We start from the raw sequence: 22,227 nt of genomic DNA on the forward strand, positions 1-22,227 counted from the left end.
GGCAGTGTCCCATATGCCACAACTAGAAGGATCCACAACTAAAATAAGCTTCTAAGTACTGGGGGGTTTTGGGGAGAAAAAGCAGGAAAAAAAAAAAAAAGAAGATTGGCAACAGTTGTTAGCTCAGGTGTCAATCTTTAAAAAAATAAAAATTAAAAAACCTGAGACCTTTAACTGTTGTGAAATTTAAAGTTATACATGCATTTTATGTTAGGAATCTTTAGTTACAGATGATACAGGAATTCAACTACTACAGAGATTCAAATTTGGGAAAATTAAAGGAATAGGAACAATTTAAGAACTTAACCACAGATGGAGGAGGATGGAAAATTCTTCTAAACAAGAATGCTGGCTCTGTTTAGACATTTCCTCTTCTGTATGCTAAGCACATCCCCTGAAGAATGCAGCACACATTGACCACCGGCTTTACATACCAAACCCTGCTAACAAGAGCTTCTCACAGCACTTCTACTAAAGTATTTCAAGTCATATGGTTTTAAAAGAATTCTTTAAAATTTGCACAAGGAGGTACCAATCTAATTGCTTTTTGGTTAAAATTGTTTTTCTCAGTTCTAAAAGTCACATTCTACTAACAATCAACGACCTAGGAGACTCTTCAAAGGAAAACAATAATACTCTTTTGGAGTTAATCTACACATGCACACATGCGTTTCGGCATGTGCAGATGCATATACATCTGTAGGTGTACATACATACATACATATGCATAACTGTGAAGCTGGATGGAATCTGTGACATCACTGCAAATTGATAGCAACCAAGGTCTAGAAAACAGCATGAGGATTTTATGTACAGGATATTTAAAATGATATTTAAAACATCACATTCTCTCTCTTTCCATATTTGGGCATAAGGGAGGGATATTCAAACTCTAAACTTGTAAAGCAATGAAGAACTCATACAACATTGCGGGGAAGAGTACAAATGACTACAATCCCTTTGGCAGGCAAGCTGGCAGCATCTATCAAAATCTTAAATACATGCTATGATCTAGTAATCCCACTTACGGGAGGTATAAATAAAAGTACAAAATTATGTACAAGGTTATTCACCGCAGCATTGTTTGTAACGCAAAAGACTAGGAAAAACTGAGGTGTACCATCAATAAAGTAGACTTTAATTGCGGTTGGGCTATGTGATCCCTTTCTACCTGCCCTTCCTCTATGATGTATCAATTATCTTCCTTGACTCTTGTTTTCAGTTTCTCTTTCTATTGGATTCTTCTTCCAAGCACACAAACAACTCAGTTTCTCCCATTCTAAGAGTACTTTTCCCACCATCCTGCCAACTCAAGTTATCCTTTTTCTCTCCTCCTACTACAACCACTTTTCTTGAGTAATCTAATCTACACTTTCTATTTCCGCCTTTCATGATTCACATTCACTCCTGTTATTGGCCCTGCAACTCAAACTGTTCAAACCTATACCTACAAATTTACAAATTCAGTCCTCATCCTACTTGTTTTCTTTCTCCCTAGCAGCCGACCCTGCTAACAACTCCTTCCATTCTAAGGCTCTCTTGTCCCCTGACTTCCAGAGCCATAGTCTCTTACGGTCACTCCTCTCTGCCATTACACTCCGTCTCGCCCCCACCAATGCCCTTCTTTCCCTGTGCATCTTCTGCCTCTCCATTCCAGGTTACCCCTCATATGGATGTTGCCTTCTTCACCTGCTCAGGCTGTGACACCCTATGCCTGGGGCCTTTCCGTGGGAAGGCCCCGACCACCTTGATCAGGATCTGACACCTCCAAGACAGGCTGGCCCTCTGTAGGGATGTCCTTCACACTGCTGGGGCCCTGATTCTCCACACCAGACTATCGCTACAGGGATACACTCCCAACTTTGCTCAGTTGTGATACCTATCCCACCTCCACCCCACCCCACCCTGTGGCTGCTTACCTCGTTCTGCCCTACCCAGTAGCTTTAGGACTGAATTTTGCAAATAGGAAACAAGAAAGGCACATAATGCAACAGTACATCATCTTAAAAATTACAGCATTACAGTAAGTCATGATATCTAGTAGGGCAAATTCTTGTTCTTATTGTTCTTCTTCAGGACTGTCTTGGATTATTCCTGGCCTTTGGTTCTCCAATTCCTTCTTTATTTGCAACTTGTTCATGAATATAATTCACTTGGATGAACAACCCTACCTTAACATTTTTGACCATTCCCAGCCTTAGCACTTCTATAACACATTTTTAACAAAACAGCTTTGGTACCTTACCATAAGAAGTTGCTTTTTACCAATTTCACTAGAAGCCCCTCAGCAAGAAATTTCTGTTAATGATGCAATATAAATCTCCTCTGTTTTTTCCCTTGAGCTGATCTCTAAACTAGGCTTGAAGACCACCAACAGTGTGTCAGGTGAGGTTTCGTGTAAGCTCTGGCATTTAGAATGGCCTTGAAAGAGGGCATTTCTACTGGTGGTAACCTAAGCAGGACAAAAACATATACGTGAGACAACTATCAACAAAAGCAACTGGATGCACAGGTCTGGAGTGCAGGGAAAGGTCAAGGCTGGAGATTCAAATTTGTGAACATCGATGTGTGGATGGCATTTACGGACGTGGAACTTGAGTTACCCAGATTAAGTAGAAGAGGGCTGAGCTTTAAACCCTGGCGAACTCCAACATTTAGAGGTCCAAAACCAGCAATGGAGGAACAGTGAAGAAAACCAGTGAGTGAGAGAGAGAGAGAGAAAGAGTGGTGCCCTGGGAGCAAAGTAAAGAAAAGCATTTCAAGAAGCAGAAAGTACTCAAATGTGTCAAATGCTGCTACATGGTAGTGTGAAGACTGAGAATTTTCCATTAGATTTGGAAAGACGGATGATTTTGGTAACCCAGAGAAAAGGCGTGTTGGTGTACAGGTAGGACTGAAAGTCTCAGAGGGGTAGGATGAAGAGAAGACAATCGTTCCTCAAGCACGCCAAAGTCTGTCCCCACCTCAGGGCCTTTACAGATGCTGTTTGATCGTCCTGAAACAGTTATTCCTCCAGACCTTTCCATGCACCTGCACATCCCTCAAGTCAGGGTGCAAGTCACCTCCTCTAAGAGGCCTTCCTTCACCATCCTAAAATAAGCATCCCTCCCTGCTAATTACTCTCTCTCCCCTCACCTTACTTTCTTTTAATAGTACTTAACAACTATTCTATTATTTCATTTACTTGTTTGTTGACTTCCCCCACAAGAATACAATAACCAAAGGAATAACACGTACAAATACTTCTTTTTAAGGACTTGTACATATTTCTAGGTGCATCATTCCTGGCAGATTTTCTAATACCTGAAGATATAACCTTATTGACTACAACTCTCTCACAGTGAAAAATCCACAATATAGCAACAAAGAAGGTCCATAACTTTACAACAACTGGCGAATCTCTTTTACCGTCATTCTTCTGCCACAAAGCTTCCTACAGTTCTATGTCCTTGGTTATAACTCATCATCTGATTTTCTCACAGAACATTTTCACCTTAACCTTACTTCAGAGAAAAATTGTGCTAGTAAAATTAATACTGATTATAATTCTCATCTTCAATTTTTCACAACAAAGGCAAAGCATGCCCTAAATAAAGCTAGGTCATTCCCAAAGTTCTCAGAGAAATTAAAGTTGTGGAATACTTTAAATTAGAGATAATCTAGTCCAGTTCCTATCACACATGGAAACCAAGCCTAGTGGGTACATGTGATGCCGTCCACCAGTGAACTCCAAACCCCCGACTGCCAGCCTTGGGCAAAGTTAGAGACAGACATCTGGTTAACAACAAGGCCTTAGGTGAATAATAAAATGTCCTAATTATTAGGCATACTTTACAAACTGGACTTCTGCCATTTTGTAATGCACCACTTTGTTCCTGGAAAGCTCTATCTGTTGAGACTTTATCTCATTTAGTGGCTCCACGTCCAGAGTAAAGAGAGACCGTATTTTAGTTTAGAAACTAGTGGGGAGTACTTGCTTCAGTATCTCTAGGGAGGACACAGAACACACCTATGCCTGAATCCATATTAAAAACCTGTTAATCAGTTTATAACTTGCCAATAAAGTTCAGTCACAGTGTGTCACTGGATTAAATAAGAGAATTATAATAATCTTTTTAAGGTATCTTTTTGGATAGTAATTAAAATACTGTTACCATATGGTATATATTTTTCATGTACTAAAAGTATCCTTCCTACTTAATTTTGTTTTGGGGAAGGGAAATGGCAAGCAGGTAACTGAGGGATGGGTGTTCTGGAAGATCTATTAAACCCACAGGCAGGCTTAAAAAGCCAGTGTAGCCATAAGAGTAAAGAATGAGAGAGTTTCTTAGTGGCATTGCTGTGGACTGAGAGTGAGCAGCTGTGTGATTAGCTTCTAATAAATTGAGCAACAAAAAAAAAAAAGAGAGAGGTTGGCCCTGTGGCATAGAGGTTAAGTTCGTGAGCTCTGCTTCGGCAGCCCAGGTTTGTGGGTTTGGATCCCAGGTGCAGACCTACAACACTGTCAGTCACGCTGTGACGGTGACCCACATATAAAGTGGAGGAAGACTGGCACAGATGTTAGCTCAGGGCCAATCTTCGACAAGCAAAAAAGAGGAAGACAGGCAAAAGATGTTAGCCCAGGGCTAATCTTCCTCAGTGGGGAAAAAAAAAAAGAAAAAAGAGAAAGGAAGAAAGGTGAGGTCGGTCTTGCTGTTAAAATTACTTTTCAGTGGGAGAAAAATTATCAAATATTTATTGACTACTTACTGTTTTGAGTACATTTTTCAAAGGTCAGTGAAATAATTCTAAATGCCTCCACCTTCTAGAGCTGACAGACCATTTATGTTATCCTAAAAGAGTCTTTCTAACATCTAAAACAAATAATTCACTCAACAAACATGTTCTGAGTGGCCACTATGTGCTAGGCACCTTTCTAAGTGCTAGGGATAGAGCAGTAAATAAATTTCATGGATTTTATGTTCTCTCAGTGGAGAGAAACAAAGTAAATAAGTAAATGACTTAGTACTTTAGAAGCATCATAAGAGCTATCTTTCACTACTGGACCATGGTAAGTACTTTGGAGAAAAAAGAGAGCAGAAAAAGGGGATAAGACGTGAAGTAACTCACTTGTATTCATTGTACATGGCCTGTTTGTTTTATGATTGAGTAGATTTTATAATGTAACAAGATTCTTTTATAAAGGCATTCCTACATAAAGGGAATTTCAATATTCCATTTATAAATATTCCATTTATAAATAAGATAGAGAATATAACTTTAAATATTATTCAAAAATTAATTATTAGTATATCTCTACTCCAAGTATATTATTTAGATATCTATTATATACATATATATCATATTTATAATATATTTAATGACAAGTTCTTGGTCAAGAATATAATCTATAATGAATCAACACCAGGCCTTTCAGCTAAACACAATGTACTTTTAACTACTGCTTTATGAAGAGTTTTGAGGAAGGAACTTCTTTCTTAAGTGAAGCCTTACTAAATTGTGACGTTTCTAACAGTGAACCAACGATTTCAGGTAGCAATGATTTTCAATTCTAAAAAATATAATTAAGTTCACCGATCACCTCACTCTAAATTCATATAACGTAGGCTAAATCAAATAGAAATTTTGGTCATTAGTGTCATCAGTATACTAATCAAGATGTAACAATGCTTCATTTTCTTTTCTGATATAACGTGGAAAAGAATAGTAAAAAACTAAAACTCCTTGAGAAGAGCTGATTTCCAATTAAAAAAAAAAGTTTTACAAACAAAAACGTATACAAACTATTTCATTTCATTATGTTTTGGTTGTCTAGACTTCAATTTGGATAAGAAAACTTATAAAATGTAAATTAAAGATTTCGGCAGAATAAAGCTTACCTTCAGGCTGGTATGAGAACGTGGTTGACTTAATTCCTGAAATTTCCATTGCTCTGATCCAGGGGTCTCTCCACCTTTCTGAGTGTCAGGTGTAAGCAATCCATCTCCAGCAGGTAATGGGAAAATCCCTAATGATATAGGGCGCTCTTTTCTATTTGGAGAGGGGAGAAAAAATAAAGCATTCACTCATTTTCTTTCTTTCTTTCTTTTTTTTTGCTGAGGAAGATTCGTCCTGAGCTAACATCTGGGCCAATTTTCCTCCACTTTATATGTGGGTTGCCACCACACCATGGCTGGTGAGTGGTGTAGGTCTGCACCCAGGATCCAAACCTGTGAACCCAGGCTGCCAAAGTGGAACATACTGAACTCAACCATTATGCCAAGGGACCAGCCCAAGCATTTATTCATTTTTAATTTTTTATTCATCATGACTGTAAGTGATAAGTTTGTGCTGTCGGGGCTGGCCCCATGGCTGAGTGGTTAAGTTCGCGTGCTCCTCCACTGCAGGCGGCCCAGTGTTTCGTTGGTTCGAATCCTGGGTGCGGACATGGCATTGCTCATCAAACTACGCTGAGGCAGCGTCCCACATGCCACAACTAGAAGGACCCACAACGAAAAATATACAACTATGTACTGGGGGCCTTTGGGGAGAAAAAGGAAAAAAATAAAATCTTAAAAAAAAAAAGTTTGTGCTGTCTTTGCTTTAGAGACATCATTCTTAAATAATATCATCTGCCTATCTGAACAAGAGACTTACCAAAGAGAAAGGACAGAGTCTCAGAAGTTTAAATTAGCCTCAAGAAATCAACTAAAAAATGTAGTAAGAGGGGCCAGCCCAGTCATGTAGTGGTTAAGTTCATGCACTCTGATTCAGCAGCCCAGGGTTCGTAGATTTGGATCCTGGGCGGGGACCTACACACTGCTCATCAAGCCACGCTGTGGTGGCATCCCACATACAAAACAGAGGAAGACAGCCACAGATGTTAGCTCAGTAACAATCTTCCTCAAGCAAAAAGAGGAAGATTGGCAACAGAGGTTAGCTCAGGGCAAATCATCCTCATCGAAAAAAAAAGCAAAAAAGAAAAAAGTAGTAAGTAATGGTTTAGGACATCTTGTAAGTTACTGATGAGTTCCTTGCCCAGGAAGCAGTTTCTGATCGGCTTTCACAATGAGAAGAGCTGCTAAGTTTTCACTCATGGTTAGGTTAGCCCTAGGGGAACTTGCAACCTCCTCCTCTGGAAGTGACCCCAATCCCTGTTTCTAGACTTCCCAAATCCTCACACTAATCCCTAGGTGTTTACCCAAGCCTCTTCAAGGTACGCCTTTTCTGCCTAAAGGAAAATCATATGATCTAAATCAGGGCTACTGATTAAATGTTAAAAATTGCTCAAAAAGCAGGAAAAGTTGTATTTTTTCTATAGAACCCATATACATGAGTTCGTTTCAATCACAGTACATATGAGAAAACGATTGTCAGTTTTTCCAAACAAGGAGGCCAAAAAATTCTATGAAAGACTGTAGAGTTTCCAATGCTTTGTGGGAAATTTCAATGAATTCGAGTTACAATTTTAATAATAAAAGAATTTCAACAAGAAAGACATCCCTTGTTGACGAATAGAAGATTCCAAATCAAAGGGCTTTTAGAGGGTGGAACAAGCCTACTAACAGGTCATCCTGGGTCATTAACTCAAAATGGGGAAACTGGTGAGAAACGAGACACTGAAGGTTTGGGGGCTCCTGGAACTCGTATCTCTACTGGTAAGAATGTAAGTTAGAATAGAAACACTGAAGTTATAAATAAAAGTGGGAAAATATTCAGTTCTGCTAAATAAGTCTTTTGTTCTGTAAACTCACTTTTATACCAAGAAACTTAAGCCACTTTTGAAATGTGTCCTCATTTAACACAAAGGGTATGCTCTGTCTTTCCTAACAACAATCAGAAAGGATTCGTAAAACTGTCAGAATACCTTCTTAAAGGTGAGGTGAAGCAAAAGAGTTGAGGGACTGCAGTTTATTAAAGTCGTATGCACAAGGAAATAACACAGGACTTTCTCTATCAGCGAGAGTAAATTATGCAACACTTCTTCACACTTGGGGTACTTTTCCTATTTGATCTGGGAGGAAAAATCAAATGCAGGTAGGCAGCACAATAAAAGCCTAGATTTTAATACCAAATCTAAGTTTGTGACTACAAGCTGCCAGAACCAAATGACAAAAATTAAAGTAACTAGTCAACTATTCTGTTTATACCAGTTATTCCCAAATGCTGGTTCAGCAATAAAGTTTCCATAAGTCCGCGGCCAAAAGAGGCATCACTTTTTATACCCTTATTGGATTACATAGTACATATTGTACACATATCCACATACCATAGAACCTGTTCTTTCTGGAGAATGACTAACCCTTTTCTACATCTTTTCTGCTTCTCTGATTTTAAAATGCCCTTTCACCAAATGATGCTGACAATGATTAGAAAGTTACTTTATTTTAATGTCCATACTTGACAAAATAAAGTTGTTAACAGATGTTTACCCCTCAGTTTTGGGGGAACATATTTTGGGAACTGAAAATCTAAGGGTCTATGAGCTACTAGATGACTTATTTATTTTTTAACATATCTTAATGACTCAAGCAAAAAAGTGACTGGGAATTTAATCAGATAGAGTTCAGTGGAAAGCTCTCTAACCCAAAATGCAAAGAGAACCAGGCAGATAATACAGACTTCATGCAAATCCATCACACTGCTAAGAGAAATCAAAATACAGGTCAGTCACTAGAATTATCTTCCTATATGAATAACAACACATTCATTTTCACACAGATCAAATACTGAAAAAGTGTAAAACTATTCGGGGGAAGGAGTCTGCCGCGGATCCAAGTCTTACTTTCCTATACCTGTGAACTAAATCTACACTCCAAAATAGAGTAGAATTCACACCACTTTGTATCGCTCTATGAATCATTCAGAAACTGCTCTACAGGAGGGAACTTTTCTTCAGAGACTGATAGCTGTCTGTCAAGAGGGTCAACTACGCTCTGGGTTACATTGTCCCAACTCTGGAAAAATAATATTACTACATACATCGCTTCTCTCCTTATTTTACTAAGTTACATAAAAGTTGGGGGAGGGAGAAGGACATGTAATTATGGAAATCAATTAGAATCCTACTTTCAAAAAGAAACCCTAAAAGGTAAACATTAGTCCTTTACTGTGTTGGTTTGCATGGCTGGTACAATATTTATTAAATGTTTCAGTAAAACTCACAGAAGAAACAAAAGAATGGTGTACATGTAGAAAAACATTAAGTGGGAAATTTAAACCTCAGTTGTTTCAATACGCTATTACTGTCTAGAAACAAAGTTATCATCAACTATCAGAATCCTTGTCATATTATTTTAAAAACTGTCTTAGTTTCATATATCCATTTTTAGTTGGTTATTTAAAGGTTGCCTTACATGTATAAAGAATTTCACAAAAGTGTTTTGAAACAGTTTTTTGCTATATTCACATTTAAAATAAATAATCATTAATACAATCTATTATATATATAAAGGGCAGTAAAAAGGGTTACATTTGTCCACCACTCACCATCTGGCAAGCACTGAGATGGATAACTTATTTGCATATCTCATTTAATCCTCGTAAGGAAACAGGGATTGTTTTCCCAGGTCTCAGATTAGGAAAAGTGATGCTCAGACTTTAGGCACTAGTAATTGGCAGAGATAAGAATCAAAGACCTGTTTGACTCCAAGGAACTACTTACTTCTTGACAATTTAATCTTAATATTGAACACTCTGATATCTTTACTCAGTCAGATCAACAGCAACTTCTGTGTCAAGGAACTTTTTGAAATTAATCATAAGTTGTTTTATCAATAAAATAGCTGGAGCTCAAAAAGCTCTGCTAAAAATAAGGTACATAAAGGTAACTATGAAAATTATTTACTTGTTTAAATTACTATATATCTTGCAACTGATTAAATACAAAATAATCATCTCGCTTGATTTTTAAGACCACCCAGTGGGGTAAGAAACTCAGAGGAGGAAACTCAGGCACAGAGAGATTAAGCAACTTGCCAAAGGTCCTCCAGCTCACACGTGCAGAGCATGTGTCCCCAGGCAGTCCACCTCCAAAGCCTCTTCCCCCACACAGCGCTGCATAGCACAGCCCGGCACTGCTTTCTCCAACAAACCGAAACCTGACAGCCCTTTAAAACCAGTCTTAGTTTAACATTCTACATAATCTTGAGTTAACGTATTTTTAATCTCCTAAAAGCCTATATATACATTTAGACATGTTTTATGTACTAAAATATACACAAGTAAGGAGATTTCTCTCAGTTTTTATCAAATCAGGAAAGAAAATAAATGACCAAATATCTAGTTTTAGACCATAGATGCAATTTAATTTCGGGGCCTTAAACAAATATTGGACGTGAACTGATCTATGAATAAAAAAGAACACATTGAGCGAATTTACTACTTTAATTCATCTTAATTTATCTAAATCCACAATTAGGAGTTGAGTATTTTAAGTAAACACTTAAATAATAAAAGCTATACACTATGAACTTTCATTTAAACCATGCACAAAGCAGAAATCGGAACAAGTCAGATAGTTTTAGTTTGACGAGTTAGAAAACAAAAGAATCCGAAACCTTAATCCTCTAATGTAGAAGTCGGTTCGTACAGGGTGCAAGGAGAGCGAACAGCAGAAAAGCCATGGAGATTAATGACTACCCCCGCGAGCAGGCATGGGTATTTGTCACCCAAGTCTCCAAAGAAAGGGCAACATCTGACCAAACAATAGTGAATGGGCCTTGTAAAGCTTTCACAACTTTGATGTGTAAATAATGGAGAAAATATACATTCCTTGCCCTAACGGTTTAAATCCTTTCCCTTTAAAATATATTTTGTTTTAGGAGAAAAATATTTAAATTGTCAATTCCCATGAGCTACTATCAAAAATTGCAAAAATGATGCATGAACTTTCCTCAGTCAAAGGATAATTGGAAGAAAATAAACACCTACGGCCTATGTCTAAACGACTGCAGGTCCCAGCATAAAGATATCTGTCCCTAAATGTTCAGATGCTGACAGTAGAGGCTGTAACACTTGGACCCGTGCTCTACTCTTGCTCTCCCTTTACTCCTGGAACACTCTGCTTAAAACAAGACCACACTGACCTTGTACTTGTGTATAAGTACAAGATGAAAATCCTTTTCTTAAGTCGGTGGTTTCCGAATACAAAGCAGTGTCTCTAAGTGATGGCCTATAAATTGCTATAAATAAGAATAGAAATCCTAGCTTCAGGCCATTTTCCATTGTTTCAATCTGCAACAGAAATGGTTATAAAGCAGACCCGTGAAGCTAAAAATTTGAGAAAAGCCAACTAAACAGGGGCTTCTAAGAGAGACTAGAGTACCTGAGTATCCTTGGTAGGTTCTGCGTCAGAGCTGGCACACCGGTAGAAATAGAAAAGTGCACAAGCAGCAAAACAGAGAGAGAGACTAAGATAGCAGAATTAATGACCACCGCCCCGCCAACAAAGCCAAACACAAACAGCAGCATGCATCCAGGACTCATGGCGCTGTGCTGGCATGGTGAAACACCCGAACCAGGAGGCCTATACGAGGGCCAAACGGGTATCTTTGTAGTGAGGATCTGTCATTCAGCTGCTGCCACAAAAACAATGCCATCAGCAGCAGCTTTCCACTCCATCCTGCAGCAGCTCCGGAGCGATGACGTCATCCCGTTCTCCCCACCTCATAACCATAGGGCTGCTGCTCCCAGCATTTATGCAGCAATCCAGAGCGACAGCCAGCCTATTAACTATTTTCCTCTCCACTAAGAGTCTTGGCTTAGCTCATTGGCTACAATGCTTGGAGATCTACATAATTTATTCACACTCCTACATCAAACAGAAGTCTAGCTAACCCTTTCAAACATGCTTCTCTGTAACAAAAAGGACTTTAAACCACTTATACAGGAGAAATGAAAAATATTCAGCATTCTCACGAATCAGAAAAATTTAAACCTAGTGTAACCTCCATTAAGTATTAGAAAACAATCAAAATATGCTGCTTCTATGGCATGGCTCACAATTTACCTCTTCAATAGTGAAGGCTGTTTGTATTTTTCTATGCTGTTCTCTCCTATAGCATTCCAACCACAGTAGAGAGCTTTTTGAATCAGCCTATCTATTGTTCCAGGATTAAAGAACAGAGAGAAACAGAAACAGACAGATTATTTCACTTTGTCTCAAGGCAAAACGTGTAACAAAGCTTACCTAATTCTACTGTGAGCTGTGGACTCTAGTTGATCGCTCCCTGAGAGCTGATGAAGTTTTGTTCTTTCTAAGTGTTCCATATAATTATGGATCATCTATTTTGAAGAAAGAAAAAAATACACAAAACTTTAAGACTAATACCTGGAATAAAAACACAGTGTTTTAACAAAGGTAACATTTTTGTATAAATTTTTTATCAGACTACCTACAGTTGCATATAAAAGAATATTAAGAATGAAATTTTTTTAATGGCAAAGGAATATACATTTAAGGATGCTGTTGTTCATAAAAGTAGCCAACATGCTGCTCAGCATGGCAAAAAACCGTTTTTTACAATATGTGATGCTATTAAATGATATCATTTTGACATAAATAATACAAACGAAATACAGACATTGGGGAAGAGGTGATAAGAGGCTACTAGTTAAAAATAACAGGGCATCTGAGAAATCCATTCACTAAAATGGGAAACAACAAATAAATTAACATAAAACTTGAGAAGAAATCAAACCCTTATGTGATGATCTTTTCCATTTTACAAAGGATTCACAGAGTAAAGATCACTTTCAATTTAATTAAGAAATTTAATTTAAATTAAATATCAATATGTTTATTTCTTATGTCTACAGATTTAGTTGAAAGAATGCTAAAATATTTTCTCTTTTGTTTGACTGCAAATTTACTGGTCTCATTACTTAATACAATCATTTATAATAACGATAGCAAATTAAAACAAGTGAAAAGTCAGAGCACTTTGATTTTGAGTCTTGGATAGGGCATCATATGATAGACACGCTGGATATGGAAGTGAAAACTTCAAGAATATCAAGTATATAAATTGCCAAGAAATTCTACAGTCCTATTTGATTCCTGATAATCCACACTTTCACTTTTAAGAAGCCTAAATCTGGCATTAAAAAATGTAAAATACAACAAAGTTCAATCATAAAATTAAAAAGCCTTTACTAGATACTAACATGATATGAATAAGAAAAAAGTGAATTTTAAAAAATAAGAAAAGGTATGTTAGCAATTTAAAGTAATGTAAATATTAAGAGTAGGCAAGAAAGGCTGAAGTCTTTCTTGGGACTATTCCTTGAATTCTTAAAACTGTAGCATATAATAGCTTTAGAAGTTTCTATACTTTAGCTGTATGAAGACAGGTTTCAATCTCAATATAACCTAAAATATGCATTGTAGCATATTGGAAGGATAACCATTGAAAGAAACAAAATTTTAAACAAATTTTTTAAATTTATTTTTTTAAAGTATGCTTCTATGAAAATTTTACAACATGCATGAATGTACAAAAATTAAGAAATGTAAATCAATTTGAAAGTGGTATTTACTTCAAATAAACAAAAAGCTGAACTCTGATGCATGAATAAGATGAGTAATTTTATCAACTCAAACATTATCAAAGAATCAAACTGCTCCCCAATTAAGACTAATCCAAACAAGAAATGTATCAGACACAGAAAGATGAAAACAGAATCACATGGATATGGCATGTGAAACCATTTTTAAAACTTTTAAATTTATATACTTTTTATTTTAAAATTACAGATTTTCCCTTTATCGCCTATTAAAGAACAGTTTTGCAGAAATACAATTTTTGTTGTGTCTGCAAACCATAAATAGTGAGCTGTTTTCTTCTTGTATCAGGAAGAACTTTAAGGAAAAAATTAAAATGAGACTAATAGGGACCAGCCTGGTGCTGTAGTGGTTAAGTTGGTGCACTCCACTTTGGCGGTTTGGGGTTCACTGGTTAGGATCCTGGGCGTAGACCTACACACCACTCATCAAGCCATGCTGTGGCAGTGTCCCACACACAAAACAGAGGAAGACTGGCACAGATGTTAGCTTTGCAACAATCTTCTTTAAGCAAAAAGAGGAGGATTGGCAACAGATGTTAGCTAAGGGCCAATCTTCCTCATCAAAAAAAAAAAAAAAGAGAGAGAGAGAGAGACTTATAGAACAAAGTGATGTTTGGGCCAAACAGATGGTATGAATTTAAATTTTCAAAAAGTTTTAGAAAACCTAAGTTGAATTCTTATACACTGGATAATCATATGAAATTGATTAGTTCAACTGGAAGAATCTAAGTTTCTTTAAGCATTCAGATGAAGAAAATAGAAACCTTCCTTGAATTGCTTTTATAGTAATCTATTTATTCAATATAGAAAAATAAAAAGAACTCTAAATAAATGCAAAGGCAGAATCATTTCTACCCCAAAATAATCCATTCTATAGATTGATTCTTGTCTTAAATAATTAAAATTGTTTTAATTTAGAAAAAAATTGTCAAACTTCTTCAAATGACTGATCCCAAGTAACTGCAGATATAGCATTCTGACATTCCAAAATGGTCTAGATACAGTCATGCGCCACATAAAGATATTTTGGTCAACATGGACAGCACATATGATGGTGGTCCCATAAGATTATAATGTAGCTGAAAAATTCCTACCGCGTAGTGATGTTGTAACATTGTAGGTTTTCATTAATAGAGAGGAATGTTCATGGTGCATTACCTGCTTACAAGTAAATCTATGATGTTTTTGATCATAGAAACAAACCTCATGGACATAGTTCTGAGAGTGACACCTCCCCAAGAAGAGCCTCAGGCAGGTCCTTCAGGAGGTATTCCAGAAGAAGGCAGTATTATCATAGGAGATGACAGCTCCATGCATATTATTTGTCCTTGAAGACCTTCCAGTGGGACAAGATGTGGAGGTGGAAGACAGTGATATTGATGATCCTGACCCTGTGTAGGCTTAGGCTAATGTGTGTCCCTGAGGTTTTTTTTTTTTTTTTAAAAAAGATTGGCGCCTAAGCTGACAACAGTTGCCAATCTTCTTCTTCTTTTTTTTATTCTCCCCAGTACATAGTTGTGGATTCTAGTTGTGAGTGCCTCTGGCTGTGCTATGTGGGACGCCGCCTCAGCATGGCCTGATGAGTGGTGCCATGTCTGCGCCCAGGATCCAAACTGGAGAAAGCCTGGACCACTGAAGCGGAGCGCAGGAACTTAACCACTCGGCCACAGGGCCGACCCCTGTGTCTTAGTTTTTAACAAAGAAGTTTAAAAAGAAAAAACAAATCTAATATGAAAAAAGCTTATAGAATAAGGATTTAAAGAAAGAAAATATTTTGTACAGCTGTACAATGTGCTTGTGTTTTAAGCTAAGCGTGATTACAAAAGAGTCAAAAAGTTTAAAAATAATTTAAAAGTTTATAAAGTAAAAAAGTTACAGTAGGCTAAGGTTAATTTATTATTGAAGAAAAATATTTTTTTATAAATTTAGTGTAGCCTAAGTATACAGTGTTCATAAACTCCACAGTAGTGTCCAGTAACATCCTAGGCTTCACATTCACTCACCACTCACTCACTGACTTACCCAGAGCAACTTCCAGTCCTACAAGCTCCATTCCTGGTAAGTGCCCTATACAGGTGGACCATTTTTTATCTTTTATACCGCATTTTTACTCTACCTTTCCTATGTTTAGATATGTTTAGATACACAAATACTTTTATGCCATTGTGTTACAACTGCCTACAGTATTCAGCACAGTAAGATGCTATACACGTTTGTTGCCTAGGAGCAGGAAGTAGGCTATTCCATATAGCCTAGGTATGTAGTAGGCCATACCATCCAGCTTTGTGTAAGTGCACTCTATGATGTTCACACAATGACAAAATTGCCTAATGATGCATTTCTTGAATGTATCCCGGTCGTTAAGCAATGCATGACTGTGAGGAAATTGGTTCCAAGCCAACTAAACTAGCACTTAATAGGAGAGAAGAGTAACAACAAAATGGCAGCTAACATTTATTGAGCACCAAATACAAGTCAGCCAGTGCATTTACAGTCATTGTTTCATTTAATCCTTACAATAATATTACGATTTTATAGATAAACTCCAGCTTAAGGAGGTTAAAATAGCTTGCCCAATTTGACCAGTTAGTTAATGATCAACTGTCTTCTACGTGCCATTAGCTGGTTGGCTTTGGGGCCAGAACTCAGGTCCCCCTGACTTCATCATCTGAGCAGTTCAGCAGTATAGGACTCATGCTGTATCTGCCCTTTTAGTCAATTTTCTAGGCAGGCAATAAGCTCATTGTCCTTTCTTCCTCACACCCACAAGAAAATCCCACACCCTAAAGCATTTCCTGACGTCTGAAATAAAATATGCACTATACTCTATAAAAGCACAAAAAAGTAGAAAAAATAAACTGCATATAAAAATTTAAATTTTAATTACAGGTCTTCACAATGTAGCTCTGGTTTTCACAAAAAGTGAGTGGGACGGCAGGATCAGTGCTGCTGGACAGAAGAGTGTAAAACAGGGCATGCTTTAGATAATCCACTATCAGGTCCGCCAGTCCCATCCCTGCTGATCTCAGAACAACAATTCTCAATTTTCTCAGGTATGCATGTTAATTCACACATATTCAGGAGCCAATTCAGCAAAGAGCTGGAACCATGAAGAAGGATCCCAAGCACACTGTCTGGAAAATGCCAACTCCTCTTCTGCCTAAAGAAATCTTCACAGCAAGGCTGACTGGCAGCTCTGGCTCAAATTGAAAAGCAAAGCAACAGTGAGGCTTTGGAGACAAGTGGCATGGATCCCTTTCATCATGTTGGCCTTGAATCTTTCCATATGCAGCCCAAGAACCATCCAGCTATATCTGCCAAGCCGCTAGTCTTAAAGTTGTTGAGATGTCATAAACCAAAGAGGCACAGGAAAATTTCTAGTGCATTTAACATCCATGTGTTCCATAACCTAAAAGTTATTGAAAATTTAGGCAAGAGAATCAGACAGACCTAGGTTCAAATTTAGTCACACACTAGCATGGAATTTAGGACAAGTCAATTCATAATTTCAATCTGTAAAATGGGGATGGATGATAAGAGTTTGGTCAGAGGATGAAGTGAGAATACATTTAAACACTCCCTGATGTAACACCCAGGGGTCAAGTTTTTGGTGATTAATATAAGAGTATGTACCCATCTGGCCCAAGTGCCTTACAATTAACTTGATGTTTTTATTTCCTCCACTGCCCTCTTCAAGGCATGTCTTCTTTTAAGCAAATTCAGTAACATGGACAAAATTTTAGATTTGATTAGAAAACAGTTATTCACATTACAAAAAGAGCCATAGCAGATTTCCCTTAAGCAGCAAGCAATGTGTTTAATAACAGTGCTTTTTTTTTTTTGAGGAAGATTAGCCCTGAGCTAACTACTGCCAATCCTCCTGTTTTTGCTGAGGAAGACTGGTCCCGAGCTAACATCCATGCCCATCTTCCTCTACTTTACACCTGGGACACTGACCACAGCATGGCTTTTGCCAAGCAGTGCCATGTTCGCACCTGGGATCTGAACCAGCGAACCCCGGGCCGCCGAGAAGCAGAACATGCAAACTTAACCGCTGCGCCACGAGGCCGGCCCCAACAGTGCTATTTAAATAACTTTTTTGTATGCCTGTAAAAACGGTTACCTTAGTTGGAAGTAATAGTGAAAAGACTAAGGTTAAATCCTTCAGACTTCCTTTCCCTGAAGGTTTCCAGAATTCACCTTTAAAGGACACCTGGTTCTTTAGCATTGGATATCTATTTATAATTGCTAACTGAATGGCATTTCCAGTACAGATGTATAAACACAGAAAAATGTGGGTTAGAGTAGAAGAGACCCACATTTCAGAACAGCTATATCTGTGTTACATAAGCTTTCCTTGAGGCAGAGCAAAAAATAAAGGGATCTTATCAGGGCAGAGGATAGGAGCCACTTATGACTGAGGGAGCGGATCCCATGGAAAGAGCTGTGGTGCTACATGCAAAATCGATTTGGTTACTGGACAGGCCCAACTCTCTGACATGGTATTTAAGATTTTCATGAGATCGCTTTTTCTTTCTGCACTGTCCTTCTCTGAAGGAACAGAAATAAATAGAAAAATCATATTTTTTCATTTGAAATTAACACATCAGTTTGCTTTTTCTTTAGGAACATATCTTCACTTTTATTAAATAATTATATGAGAAAAATAGAATTTGCATTCTACAGTGATTTTTCAAGAATGCATATATTTTATACATACTTTAACAATCCTCAATTATCACAAAGGTTAGAAGTTCAATGAAAAACAAAATGATTATTCATTATTCATCACTATCAATTATTTATGGCACATAAATATATTCCCCCAAACATATTTAAAATTATCAGCACCGATAAGCACTCCCAATACAGGGCATTGTTCAGGCCCTGAAATAAATTGTGTAAAAAGAACCAACAATAGGTCTTTAAAAATCAATTGTTTTTTAACAGTCTTAATATCCACCAAATGCCATCTTATTAAAATGTGGGTATTTTTTTACATACTTAAAAGGCTGCTGCGTAAGCAGTTCCTGTGTCTTTCCAGAGCTCTACGGTTCCAGCCCACTGTGGCCAATCTTTTCCCTCTACCACTGAATATCAATTCCGTGACACTTCATGTTTCATGTACAGCTACATAAGCTAACATAGTAATCATTTGTCAGGAAGAAATTCCAACCCCTCCCCAAGATGCTGTTAAGCACATTATTCCAAACCAAATGAAACTGAGTGCAGTGGGGTTTTATCTTCCTTAAAAGCAATTAATAGAGGTCTCTACCAGAGGCAGGGTAAGAGATCACACAAACTAGTGAAAGAAAAATGGAAGCTGAAGACTGGAACCATCTGTACCATAGGAGAGACTGGACTAGAAAGGGAAAAAGAGAGAAATTACTTTTTTCATGTAACAAATAGTACATGAGTCTATGAAAATTCTATTTATTTAGGTATGTGAACCCTAGATTGACCATGATACCCAAAAACACTTTTCACATTAAGGAGATAGAAACACAGGCAACATATGAAAGGCCGACAGAGAAATCATAAAAAGAAGAGAGTCACAGAAAACCTTCAAGCACATTTTCTAATTTGCTTTGGGGACATCATGTGCTAAAGCTGTTAATTTAAAATACTGAAATTTCATGCAGAAAACCTGTTTCAGAGTCATTTTGATTTAACACATTATAATTTGTGTTTATGTTACTTGTTATAAACTTAATGCAAATCCTTCATACTGGATTATAAATGCAGAGACTCTCACTAATAATTTACCAATCCATCATTTCCCAAGTGGTAACAACATAAATTAAATCAATTCTGTCATATTAGCATCATGTATACTTTTTATTATGCACACAGAAGTTTTTACTTAGCTAGCCAAAGAAAGAATTATTGGCACTGCCTTAATAATTACATTATTCTACAGCCTACTAATTCAACACATGAAAAGTTAATTTTAGATAAAAAACAATGAAAGTCAACATTTGGTAACTAGGTAAATGCTACATGAAATTTAATGTTTTCTGGATATGAACCCCCAAGAATTACACTAGCTGATTTTCAAAGAAAAATTAAGACATAATCTCTAAAGTTAATGTCTTTGTTTCAATATTTGCATGGTAAGAACCCAGAAACCCACCTCAGTGTGTCTTTGATGTAATGCATTATATTCCTTCTTCAGTTCTGCTTCTCTCTCTTCGAGTCTGCTAACTGAAATTAAGATACATATACTTAATCAAAACAAAATATAAGAAATTTACTTGAAAATTCCATCTTTAAAACTTAGACTGGATTATCCATAATCCTTAGCAGCTTTAGGACTCAGTGCTCCATATGAAACTCTTTACAAAGCTAGTGACTTCATTTCATCATCCTTAATTAATAAAACTTTCAGTGGGGGGAATAAACTGGATTAAAAGAAAAAAACTAAACATCAGAGTGCTTCTCCTAAAAATATGCATATGTTTATCAGGTTATCCCCCTAAACAGGCTTTTAATACGATATAGAATGATCTCTTTCAAAAATACTTTACAAATTACTTCATAGAAGTTTTAACCTAGGATTAGGGCCCAAATCATTGATTTCTAACATTATTCAAGGTCTTTTTCATTACTGAGCAGTATGTGAAAATGTCACTGTTTTTAAGTACTTTTTCTGCTTCAGGTCTTAATTTCAGGGACTCATCTTCTTTTATTTAGCTCCCTCTGCTGATGGAGTCTGTGAGTGGCACCGATTTGTAGTAGTGCTCACAGAGTACAACTTTATGAGATTAAAAAAAAAAGGCTTTAGATGCTGAGATACAGAATGTTAGGACAGGATTTCATAGGAAAAAACGATGTTAGAGAGGAATGATTCTGAGAGAAGGTGGAGTTCAAGCAGGACCATGAAGAAATTACGGTACTCAAGATGGTGGTGAGTATACTAGGCACTATTAGCAGAGAGAAGAGAACACACAACCAGACTAGTGGTGAGGTAGAGGGGAGACTGGCCTGCCTAGAGGAGCCCACACTGGCTAAGCAGCAGGGGGAGACAGTGTGGTGGGGACACAGAAAGCTGGTGCTGGAGGAGATTGTCAAGATACTCATTTAAGTCTATTTGAAAGCCTGAGGTTAGCTGGAAATGTTCTCTTGATATAAGGGTCAGCTAGCTGCAAATGTGCAAGGCTGCTTGGAAGTGAAAGCCTGTGACTGTGTCAGATGGCTGAGGAGTAACTACTGCTATGAACTATAACAGCACACACACGTTCTCATATGCCTACTGTTAACACACCAGACACCAAACAATACATCACTTGTGATGCCAGTAAACTCATCTTTGGTTTGTATAGCTTTACTTGCCATCTTTGTTTGAATATCTTGAAAATATGTCACTAATTAGGAAAACTGTAGCTCTGACTTTTGTTTCTAATCTAGTCTATATGTTGGCTCAATAACTTTGTACCACTGTAAACACACACTACAGTACCCATGGAGCACGCTTTACCATGCTAGGCAAGGGTTGAGCACATGTACTGCTCATCTTATCCTGGGGCTGAAAGTAACAACAGGCAAACTTGTAATGCAGATGTGTTTTGATAACACAATAGATATTGAAACCATAACAATTTTTAGTGCTGCTTCTGTGATTTTTATTTAAAAACAGGAAATTCCAGCAAATTATAGATATTTAGTAACAATTTCAAAATAAACATTTTATACTACTTTCTGTGAAACTGATCTAAAAGCTTAACCAATCCTGAGACTACTGGGTGAACCTTATCTATTTTTAATTGCTCTCAATTGTGTAAATCAGGATTTTCTTGGCATTGTGCAACCAAAACAAAAAATTGGAGGCTGAAGCTAAAATAAAATCGCAACTACTACCCATAACCCTCAATTTCAAATTTGTGCTCAACAGTAGAGCCTCATTATTCTCATCAGCTAACTTGATATGAATTTATAAAATAAAATTTATATCACCGTCACCATCACTACTAACAACAGCTAACATTATATGGTGCTTATTATGCACCATGTACTGTCCTGCATACTTTATATAAACTAACTTATGTCAGCATTAACCTTATGATGACAGTACGATTACATTCACTTTAGTGATGAGAAACTGAAGCAAATAAAGGTTAAGTAACTTGCCCAAAGTCACACAGGTAGTAAATGGCAAAAGTAGGATTCCTAATGGAGGAGTCTGGGTCCAGAATCTGTTTTAACTATCATGCTATACTGCTTCTCAAGAAAGACTCCTTTTAATCTGTTTTATATATCGGAATCTACTTTAAAATTTCACTTGGGGGAAAAAAGCAGAGTACTCCTTTTTACTTCAAACAAAAAACTCTCTTCTTATGGAAGGAATCTAGTCACAGATACTTCAAATCAAAGGTATCAAACTGCCAAGTAAAATATATACCCAACTTATTAATCATCATGTTACAACCAAAATGTAATACCACAACATACCCGTGAGAATAGCTAAAATTAAAAAGACAACACACCAAGTGCTGGTAGGAATGTGGAGCGACTGGAACTCTCATAAACTGCTGGTAGGAATATAAAAACGGGTATATGCAACTTGAAAACTGGCAAGGTTTAATAAAGTTGAATATTTGCCAACCTTATGACAAAACAAGTTCATTGCTAGGAAGTGTGTATACGCGTCCACCAAAATGCATTTAAAACAATGCTCAAAGCAGC

The 22,227-nt window shown here is 37.1% G+C and overlaps 1 protein-coding gene across 9 annotated transcripts in view; it reads right to left on the bottom strand.

Moving 5' to 3' along the window:
• SPAG9 (sperm associated antigen 9) overlaps positions 1-22,227 on the bottom strand; it is a 126,574-nt gene that overhangs the window by 56,600 nt on the left and 47,747 nt on the right. For 5 of the 9 annotated variants that reach the window (XM_070560716.1, XM_070560715.1, XM_070560714.1 and 2 more), the window contains 3 exons: positions 19,679-19,749; positions 12,170-12,264; positions 5,880-6,030 (listed from right to left, as the gene is read on the bottom strand). In XM_070560716.1, coding sequence (XP_070416817.1) covers positions 5,880-6,030; positions 12,170-12,264; positions 19,679-19,749 — 317 coding nt within the window. Of the gene's footprint in view, positions 1-5,879; positions 6,031-11,305; positions 11,775-12,169; positions 12,265-19,678; positions 19,750-22,227 lie in introns of those variants that run through there. The other 4 variants (XM_008517953.2, XM_008517952.2, XM_008517955.2 and 1 more) reach the window with 3 other exon arrangements.

Source organism: Equus przewalskii, chromosome 10 (assembly GCF_037783145.1).
Source record: "Equus przewalskii isolate Varuska chromosome 10, EquPr2, whole genome shotgun sequence".
NCBI classification, from domain to species: domain Eukaryota; kingdom Metazoa; phylum Chordata; class Mammalia; order Perissodactyla; family Equidae; genus Equus; species Equus przewalskii.